This window comes from Ammospiza caudacuta, chromosome 26 (genome assembly GCF_027887145.1).
Source record: "Ammospiza caudacuta isolate bAmmCau1 chromosome 26, bAmmCau1.pri, whole genome shotgun sequence".
Classification (NCBI taxonomy): Eukaryota; Metazoa; Chordata; class Aves; order Passeriformes; family Passerellidae; genus Ammospiza; species Ammospiza caudacuta.
Window position 1 is genome coordinate 7,829,724 of NC_080618.1, and position 9,853 is coordinate 7,839,576.

The following is a 9,853-nucleotide window of genomic DNA, read 5'->3' on the forward strand; positions in this document are numbered from 1 at the left end:
CGCTCGGCTACCCGCGCCTGGCCGGGCGGGGGCGGGGCCTGCATACTGATGAGCGCGCGGCCCCATTGTGCGCGGCGGCGTCCGGGCCCCGCCTCCCGGCCCCGCCCCCCGCGGAGCTGCGGCCGCGCGCGGCTGAAGATCCCGCGCAGCCTCCGCGCAGCCGCGCGCGCCCCGCGCCGCCAGGGCCATCTTGGGCCGCCGCCGCGGTGAGAGCGGGAGCGCCGGGCGGGGGGACGGGGCGGAAGGCGGGCGGGGCTGGCGGTGCCCCCGCGGGCCCCCCCCGCCGTGCCGGGGGTGGTGGGGGTGGTTGCCATGGCAATGGGGGGGCCCGGCCCTGGGGCCTGTCCCTGCGGTGCCGCCGGGGAAGGAGCGGAGGGGGCTGTCACCTCCGGCGAGGGGCGCCGGGGGCCGGTGCTTCCGCGGTGGCGGCTCCCGGGAGCCGGGGCAGGCCCGCCGCGGGTGTTCCCCTCTCCTTGTCTTTCCTCGCGGCGACCCCGTCTCCGCCGCCCTCCCGCGGCGCCGGGAGGAACCGAAAGCGCCGGTGACCCCCGCGGCCCCCCGCTGGCGGGCCCGGCTGGAAATACCCCGGGCAGCGGGGCGCAGTGCCGGGCCGGGGCCGCGTCCCTTTCCCGGGAAGTCCCCGTGGTTCCACCCGCCCGCAGGCGCGGGGGAAGCCCCCGACGCCCGCCGCCCCGGGGAGCTTTGACGCCGCGGTGGCCGGCGCGGAGCGGGGGGGCGGCCCGGAGCGGGGGCGGCGCGTGCCGGCCGGTGCCCCGTGCCAGCCGCGGGCCGGACGCCGAGCCCCGGCCGCGGAGGCTGGGGGGTCGCGAAGCCTACGGGCTGCCCCCCCGCCCCGGCCCTCTCCGGGGGCGGCCGCCCCTCACCCGCCGCTCCACTGCTTCCCGCAGCCCCAGTGACAGACGGTGCCGCCGTCCCGCAGTGCCCGCCGCGGCCTCGGAAGACCCAGCCCACACCCGCTGATGAGCTCCATGAACCCCATGAAACCCTCGCTGCCGCCTGCGCCCCACGGGTGGGCGCCGGGGCAGCGTTCCTCCATCCATCCATCCATCCATCCATCCATCCATCCATCCATCCATCCATCCATCCATCCCTCCCTCCCTCCCTCCCTCCCTCCCTCCCTCAATCCCTCCATCCCTCCCTCCATCCTTCCATCCATGCGTCTGTCCATCCCCTTGTCTGTCCCTCCATCCCTTCCATTCTTCATCTCTCCATTTCTTCAAGTCCTCCATCCCTCCGTCCTTCCATCCCTCTGTCCTTCATCTTCATTAATTTGTTTTTCTTTCTAGTGATGGTTCATTTGCATACGAGGCTGTTCCTTGGCAACCAAGCACCAATCAGCCGCCGGGATCCCTCTCCGTGGTAACCACTGTCTGGGGTGTCAGCAACCCCTCCCAGAGCCAGGTACCAGCAGCACCCCCACCCCAGGCCTCCCTCGCACCTGGATGCTACTGCCCCTGCCTGACCCACTGCCTCCCATTGCGCCCTCCAGGTTTTTGGCAGCCCCATGGGCCCTGGGGGAAGCAGCTCAAGCACTCCACTGCTGCCTGGCATGGCAGGCACCAGCTCGGGCATGAGCTCCCCACCATTCCTGCCACAGCAGCCCTTTGCTGAGGGGGCCCCAGGGAAGGGCTATGTGCAGCCCAGTGTCTATGGGCGCAACACCTACTCCAATGGGCCGGGCTTCGCTGCCAGGTAAGGCCAGCCCTGTTCTTTGTGGTTTGGCATGTGCCCTGCTGCAGGGAGGGCCACTGCATTCCCCTTACTGCTTCTCTGTTCTTCAGCTACAATGGTGGCCCGAGTGGCCCTGGAGGGATGGGGCTCGCCTCGCATGCCAGCCGAGCCACTGCTGATTTCACCCAGGCAGCAGCAGCTGCTGCTGTGGCTGCTGCTGCTGCCACAGCCACGGCCACAGCCACGGCGACGGTGGCGGCACTGCAGGAGAAACAGAGCCAGGAGCTGAGCCAGTATGGTGCGGTAAGAACCTGGATGTGGCAGAACTGGGGAGCTGACAGCCCCCCTGGCCTGCTCTGACCCTTCTCTCTTTGTTGCTGCAGATGGGCACAGGGCAGTCTTTCAGCAACCAGTTCCTGCCCCATGCTGGACCCCGTGGCCCCAACAGCATGAGCCCAGCTGGCATGGCAGGTGTTGTGGCCCCTTCTGGTGTCTCCCCTGTGAGCATGAGCCCAGTGCGGGCGCCCGGGACTGGCCCCCTCTATGGTGGGCAGCGAGTGCCTCAGCACACCTACCCTGGACCTCCCCAGAGCCAGCAGCTGCCCCGCCAGGGCCTCAAGCGCGGGTACTCCAATGAGGTGAGTGCCGCGTTGGTGAGGGCTATGGCATGTGGTTGGGCCCCTTCCCCACTGGTGCTGACTCCCTGGCCCCACAGGGATACCCACCGCAGCAGTACCTCCAGGGTGGGCAGTACGCTGCAGCTGGTGCCCAGTATGCCCCCAGCGCCCCCCAGTCCTCCGCTCCGTCCCCCTCATACCCTGGCCACAGGCTGCAGCAGAGTGTGGGCCAGTACCTCTCCACTTCAGGCAGTGCTGGACCCTATTACAAGGTACCACAGGGGAACGTGGGCAAGGGGTGGAGGTCTGGGTGTCCACCATGCCCCAGTGCCAGCCCCTGGAGACCCTTCTCCTCCCATAGCCAGCTGACCAGTTCAATGGGCAGAGCGCCAGCTTCAGCACCTACAGCCAAGCAGCCATCAATGGGGTGAGTGTGGCAGCGGGCGGCGCGGGGGCTCTGCTGGCCTGGCTGGACGCTGAGGGCACGTGCTGCCTCTACAGCCGGGCCGGTCACTGCCGGGCTACCCCAGCTCGCCGCTGGCCGGGAACCCCACGCCGCCCATGACACCAGGCAGTGGCATCCCCGCCTATGCGTCCCCTGGGCAGGATGTCAAGTCACCCTTCCTGGCAGACATGAAGCCCAGCGTTGCCCCCCTGCACGCGTCCCCTTCAGGTGGGTGTCCCTGCTGCGGGTGAGGGGGATTTTTGCAGAGATCACCCCCGTGTGTACGGTGCAGACCTCGCTCCTGACAGCTCCATGGCCTTTTCCCCTTAAATGGAAGGTGGGAGGGAGTTCAGAGAAGAGGCGTGCCCACTGCCAGGGTTTGGGGGCTGACTGAGGCAGGAGCGGGCTGCCTGTGATTAGTGGGAGGGGCTTGCTAGAAGGGTGTGGCCTCGGGGGGCGGGGCTTTATAGGCGTGCTGATTTGGTGGGGGCTTCTGCTTTTAGGGTGGATCGGGAGGGGCTTGGCTATGGTGTGGTTTCCTGGAGCGAGCGGGAGGAATCTGCAGTGGGGTGGGCTTCCTCCAGAGGGGTGGGAGGGGGGTGGTCCCCAGGGGTGGGGCCGCTTTCGGTGGGAGAGGCTTCCTGTATTGCCCGGGGCGCGGTGTCCAGGGTGGGCAGGGTCGCGTAGGTTGGGCTCCCTGCAAGGTGGGTCCTTGTGCGGTGGGCGGAGCGCGGCTGGGGCGTGGCCAGGGTGTGGCTGACGCCCGGGGAAGGTGTCCTTTCCCTGATGGCGGTGTCCCGCAGGGCCGGCCCCCGGCGAGGAGTTGCGGCTGACCTTCCCGGTGCGGGACGGCGTGGTGTTGGAGCCCTTCCGCCTGCAGCACAACCTGGCTGTCAGCAACCACGTCTTCCAGCTCCGTGACTCTGTCTACAAAACCCTCATGATGAGGTGGGGATGCTGGGGGGCACCTTCTGGAGTGTCACACAGTGCTGCTTGGGGGGTGCTCTATGGCACCGTGTGCTGTGGAGTGGGGCTATGCTGGCAGCACAGCTGGGCACTGCGTGTGCCATGTGGCACGGGGATGTGTGGCCTGGTATGGCTGGGCACAGCACTGTCCCTGCATCACGGTGTGAAGTGTGGCTTGGCACAGCTGTACTGCCGTGGTTCAGCGTGGTGTCATGGTGTTTGGCACGTTGTGGCACAGCCTGGTGCTTTGGGGCATGGCTTGGCATGGCACAGCTTGGTGGGATGTGGTGTGGCCTGGCACAGTGCTGTGCTGCTGTTGGGGTTTGTCACAGTGCCATATGACTCAGTGTAACATGGAATGGCTTAGCACTGCATGGTTTTGCATGGCTCAGAGCAGGGAGCAGCATGGTGTGGTGACACATGTGGACACACCCCCTGCCCACACCCTGCCTGTCCCCAGGCCTGACCTGGAGCTGCAGTTCAAGTGCTACCACCACGAGGACCGGCAGATGAACACCAACTGGCCGGCCTCCGTGCAGGTGAGCGTCAACGCCACGCCGCTCACCATCGAGCGTGGTGACAACAAGACCTCCCACAAGCCACTCTACCTGAAGCACGTCTGCCAGCCTGGCAGAAACACTATCCAGATCACTGTCACCGCCTGCTGCTGTGTGAGTCACCAGGAGGGTACCAGGAGAGGGAGGGTGCTGGCTGGGGCCGCAGCTCAGCCTCCCGTCTCTCCACAGTCCCACCTGTTCGTCCTGCAGCTGGTGCACCGGCCCTCGGTGCGCTCGGTGCTGCAGGGGCTCATCAAGAAGCGCCTGCTCCCCGCTGAGCACTGCATCACCAAAAGTGAGCACCTGGGGCTTAGCAGGATGCACTGTGGCAGGGAGGCCACAGCAGGATGGGGGTGATGCTGCCGTGTTGCCCAGGTGCCACCACGGTGCCACCCCCGTCCCAGGGTCCTGGTTCTGACCCTCGGTGCCCCTCGCCCTCACCTTCCCAGTCAAGCGCAACTTCAGCAGTGGGACCATCCCAGGGACACCAGGGCCCAATGGTGAGGATGGTGTGGAGCAGACAGCCATCAAGGTGTCCCTCAAATGCCCTATCACCTTCCGGAGGATCCAGCTTCCAGCCAGGGGTCATGACTGCCGGCACATACAGGTAGGGCGTGGTGATGACAGGGTGCTGTATCCAGTATCCTGCCTCTTCCATCTCAACTGCTGCTCTCCCCACAGTGCTTTGACCTGGAGTCATACCTGCAGCTCAACTGTGAGAGGGGGACATGGCGGTGTCCTGTCTGCAAGTGAGTGGGGTCTGCAATGGGGCCATGCCCTGTTGTCCCGGCCTGCAGGGCATGGGTTTGTGTTTCACTGCCTGTGGGGAATCTATTTCCTGCCCTGGGAGAGGAACAGTTCTTGCCTTAGGGGGAGGTTCCTGTCTGGTGGGGGTTCCCATACCTCACTCTGTTCTCTCTCTGCCTGCAGTAAGACGGCCCTGCTGGAGGGGCTGGAGGTTGACCAGTACATGCTGGGCATCCTGATCTACATTCAGAAGTAAGTGCCTTCCCGTTGGCTGTCTGTCCATCCATGCCTAGTCCTGTGCCACCCCAGGGGTGGCTGTGCAGCCAGTGCCCCCAGCCTCACCTCCCCTGTGGTCCTGCTGTCCCCAGTTCAGAGCACGAGGAGATCACCATTGACCCAACCTGCAGCTGGAAACCTGTCCCTATCAAACCTGACGTCCACATCAAGGAGGAGCCGGAGGGGCCAGCGCTGAAGCGGTGCCGGACACTCAGTCCTGCACACATGGTGCTGCCCAACATCATGGAGATGATTGCGGCCCTGGGGCCTGGCTCTGTGCCCTTCCCAGCATTGTCACAACCCCCAGTGGGGGCTGCCACCGACTACGGCACCCCGGGTACGGGGGGCACCCATGGGGGACAGGACTGAACCCCATCCCTGTGTGTGTGTCCCCCAATTGCCCCATTTCCTCTCACAGGTTCCAGCTTTCTGGGTCCTGGGGGCTTCCCAGAGCCTTTTGCTGCCCCTGGTGTCCCTGGCCCCTCAACGCTGAGTGACTTCATACCAGGCCCCTCCTCCATCTCCTACCAGCCCAACATCCCAGGCAGCCTTCTGGCCCCTGAGAAGCCTCCTGTGCCCCCTCTGCCTGCACAGGTCAGCTGGGCTATAGGTGGAGGGACTCCCCGCAAGCCCTCATGTCTCACTCTGGATGGGCTGGGGGGTCCCAGGGGAGGGAGGGTCTCATGACTATGCTCTTTCCCCGCACACCCCAGCTTCCCCCAGCGGGACGAATGGAGCCGTCCCACCCCGTCGTGCAGACGGGGCTGCACAGTGCTCCCTCGGGCAGCCAGCCCAGCTCCACGCTGCACTCTCGGGGCGCAGGGGTACGGCCGCCCCTGGGAGCCCCGGCCCACACCACCGACCTCGTCTTCCCCCCCGCACCCAGCATGGCCGCGGCGGGCGATGGCTCCGAGGCTGCCCTCGAGGTGAGTACTCGGGGGGGTGGAAAAGGGTCCTGCCACTGGCTCGGGACCCCAGCTGCTGCAGGGGGGTGGGCAGAAGCTGCGGGGAGCCGATCATCACACACTGCCGCCCCCAGCTCCTGCCCGAGCTGACGAATCCTGACGAGCTGCTCTCCTACCTGGGGCCCCCCGACCTCCCCAGCAGCAGCAACGATGACCTCCTCTCTCTCTTCGAGAATAACTGAGCCATCCTCGCCCCCCTCCCGGGGCTGGGGGGCAGCACTGTGTGCCCCTGCCCGCTGCAGAGCTGGGACCCCCCACAGTGGGGGCTTTCTCAAAGGGCTGCGATGGGACAGATGGGCTGAGCCCCCCCAGAAGCACAAGGCTGTACATAGTGTAGAAACACTACTGCTCCCCCGAGACTCCCCATATTTAAAGGCAAGTGCGTCACTGCGGGGCTGCCCGTGCCCTCCTATCAATGTGCAAATGCTGCTGCCCCTTTTAACCGCACGGGTCTGGCATGGGGCGTGGAGCTCAGCTCCCCCTGCCCCGCGACGAGCTGCCCTGTATGTCCCCGATGGCTATTAAAGGATCCTTCTGCAGGGTCACGCGTGTCCCCCATCTTTTGTCATCCCGCTGTGCGGCTGGCCCCACCACCCCTCTGAGCGCGCAGGGGAGGCCCTCGGGTGGCGGGAGGATCCAGGCCTCCGTCCGGGCAGAGGGGGGAGGTGTGTCTCGAGTAGCGAGGGAATCCTGCCCTATCGCCGAGCAGCGGCGGCCGGGCTGGGCGGTGAACCGGACCTGTGGCGTCAATCATTAACCGGGGCCGGCTAGGCGGTGCTGCAGTCCGACGGCGGAGGAGGGCAATCGGGTGTCGCCGCACGTTGCGGGGTGGGCGGCCACGGCTGGGCCGCAGCTTCGGCAGCTCCAAGCCCCAGAGGCCCTGGTGCCGCCGCATCCCCCGAGACTCCCCTCACGGCCGCCCAGCGCCGCGCCCGCCTCCCCTGCGCCATCCAGCCACTCCTCGCTCTCCGCACGGCGCATGCGCGCCGCGCCCTGCCCAGCGCCGGACCGCGGCCCCCGCCCCGCCCGCGCTTTTTTCCTCCTTCCCCCCTTTCAAAGGCGGTACCGCCGATTGGTTGCCTGCCCTGCCACTCCGCCACTCTGCCAGGGGCCATTGGTCGACTCTGCGAGGGAGGCGGGCCCTCATCAACCCGATATAAGGGGCGGCGGGGCGCTGCGCTCCTTCTGCTGCGCCGCGCCCGCCATACGGACGAGTGTCTGCTACTCAGCTCTTGTGTCGCCATGGCCAACCCCGTCGTCTTCTTCGATATCGCCGCTAATAACGAGCCCCTGGGTCGCGTCACCTTCGAGGTGGGCGCGGGAGGCGGCCGGGGAGGGGCGGTGGGCGCCGCTGCCGTTTCCTCGCCGGGCGCGCGGGGCCGGTGGGGGGCCCGCAGGCGCCGCGCGTGCGCGGCGGGGGCGCGTTGGTGGCTGCGGGGCTGGGGCGCCCCCGGCCCGGCGGGGCGAACAAAGGGCCCCGAGCGTCGCGCTCGGGCGGCTCCAGGAGCGGCGGCGCGGTGCCAGCCCAGGGCGCGCCATCGCCCGAGGCAGTCCATGCGCACCTGGTCCGGTGCCGCTGGTTCCCCGTTACCGCCGGCCTCGCTGCCGCCGCGTTCCCGCCGCGCCTCCGCTCCGCCCCGGGCCGGGGGGGCGCGGCAGTTCCCCCCCACTGCGGGTCGCGGCCGTGGCGGCTCCGCCGCCATTTTATCGCAAGGCCCCCGGAGCACCGGGATGAGCCGCGTCGAGCTCCCGGGCGGTGCTGCTCGAGTCTGGGGATGCCGGCGGGGAGTGCCGGCAACCCGATCACTGCGGGATTGTCGCTGGAGGGCGAGGCATTTCTCACCCCGCCCGGGGCGCAGAGCATCCCTGGCACGGCCGGGTCTGCTCCGGGCGCCGCGGCTGCTGCGGATTCGGGGCCGCGCTCCCGTACGGGCGGCGCATCCAGCCCAAAATCCTCCCGAAGCGCTGGGAGGCGGCGCGCGCGCCCCGCCCAGGAAGGCTTGGGCACATTAATGTTTAATTTAATCCAGGCCAGCAGAATGAACCCTTCTCTGCACCGCTGGTGAGATGAGCGATGTTAGTTCAGAGCTTGCAGATAACGGTGTGAGACGGGGATGAATCTAGAGCTGCTGGCACGGCCCAGAAGCCCCCACCCGGCGGGGGTCCCTGGGCTCCGAGCAGTGTCTGGACTATCCTCGGGGAGTGGGGGGCAGTGGCCAGCCCGGATTTGACAAATGCCTTTCCTGTCTTTACAGCTCTTTGCAGACAAGGTGCCGAAGACAGCAGGTTGGTAAAACAACTTTTGCTCCACGGCGACTGTACCAAGCCCCAAACTCAACAAATCTGTTCATGGTGGGGTTTTATTTCCTTTGCAGAAAACTTCCGTGCTCTGAGCACTGGTGAGAAGGGATTCGGCTACAAGGGGTCCTGCTTCCACAGAATCATTCCTGGGTTCATGTGCCAGGTGCGTGGCGCTCCTGCTGCGGTGGGTGGGTGGGTAGGTGAGGCAGTCTGGCACTCAGGTAGGTTTTGGAGATGGATTGGTTCTGCCATTTGCCTGCACCCAGTTCCGGAGTGTTCTTCTGCACCCATGCCCTGAAATACTGCCTTTTCACAGGGTGGTGACTTCACACGCCACAATGGCACTGGAGGCAAATCCATCTATGGGGAGAAGTTCCCAGATGAGAACTTCATCCTGAAGCACACGGGTCCTGGTATCCTGTCGATGGCCAATGCTGGCCCCAACACGAACGGTTCCCAGTTCTTCATCTGCACTGCCAAGACCGAGTGGTGAGTCGTGGGCTGTGGGAGGAGGAGCTGGGGGTCTGCATCTGGGAGATGTCTTCTGTTGGCGGATATGGGACTGGCTGTGACTGGTGTTTCTCCACAGGCTGGATGGCAAGCATGTTGTCTTCGGCCGCGTCAAGGAGGGGATGAATGTGGTGGAGGCCATGGAGCGCTGCGGCTCCAAAGATGGCAAAACAAGCAAGAAGATCACCATCACCGATTGTGGGCAGCTCTCCTAAACCCTTCTCTCACCGACTGACGGCTCCTCAGGCAGCCTGGGTGCCACAGCCCGCTGCAGCTCACCTGCTCCCACCCCAGTCCTGATGTACTGCTGCGTTTCTACTGGGTCACGGTCCCACTGGGCCGCAGTTACCTTCGAGTCTAAATAAAACGAGTTAAATTACACACACCATAGCGGTTCCCTTCTGTCCCCAGCTGGGGAGGGCAGGGTTTGGCACTGGTGGGGGAGGGAATAGAAGGTGTTGAGGGGGCAGGAGGACCCCTGCTGGTGGGGTGGTTACACCAGGCACCCCAGGAGGATCCAGAGTGAAAGAGAGTAAGCTGGTCTGAGGACTGAACTGATCCATGGGGGGTCCTTGTTTTTAGCTGGGGAAGGGTTCTGTTGCTTCAACCACTGCCCTGCACCTGTAAGTATGGGAGGGGCAGTGACACCCAGCGACCAGCAGCAAACCCAGACGACTGTGCTCGTGGTCTGTCTTTATCATTCTGCCTTTATTATGAAACCACTGAAGCCATCCAGAAGTGGGTTCTGTTTCTGTGAGGGCTGAAGGACTCTGGGCT

General features: G+C 65.9%; 2 protein-coding genes across 2 annotated transcripts; both read left to right on the top strand.

Moving 5' to 3' along the window:
• Window positions 1–888: 888 nt before the first annotated feature.
• ZMIZ2 (zinc finger MIZ-type containing 2) lies at window positions 889–6,775 on the top strand. The gene is made up of 18 exons (XM_058820225.1): window positions 889–1,030; window positions 1,308–1,422; window positions 1,511–1,713; window positions 1,803–1,995; window positions 2,076–2,330; window positions 2,408–2,581; window positions 2,671–2,736; window positions 2,811–2,982; window positions 3,558–3,702; window positions 4,181–4,391; window positions 4,467–4,572; window positions 4,727–4,884; window positions 4,959–5,026; window positions 5,208–5,276; window positions 5,393–5,637; window positions 5,719–5,894; window positions 6,014–6,226; window positions 6,340–6,775. Exons 1-18 carry the CDS (start codon window positions 981–983, stop codon window positions 6,445–6,447), a joined length of 2,727 nt encoding a protein of 908 aa, XP_058676208.1. The 5' UTR covers window positions 889–980; the 3' UTR covers window positions 6,448–6,775.
• Window positions 6,776–7,436: 661 nt separating this feature from the next.
• PPIA (peptidylprolyl isomerase A) lies at window positions 7,437–9,457 on the top strand. Its single transcript, XM_058820226.1, has 5 exons — window positions 7,437–7,576; window positions 8,521–8,551; window positions 8,641–8,729; window positions 8,883–9,055; window positions 9,156–9,457. Exons 1-5 carry the CDS (start codon window positions 7,508–7,510, stop codon window positions 9,289–9,291), a joined length of 498 nt encoding a protein of 165 aa, XP_058676209.1. The 5' UTR covers window positions 7,437–7,507; the 3' UTR covers window positions 9,292–9,457.
• Window positions 9,458–9,853: the final 396 nt, after the last annotated feature.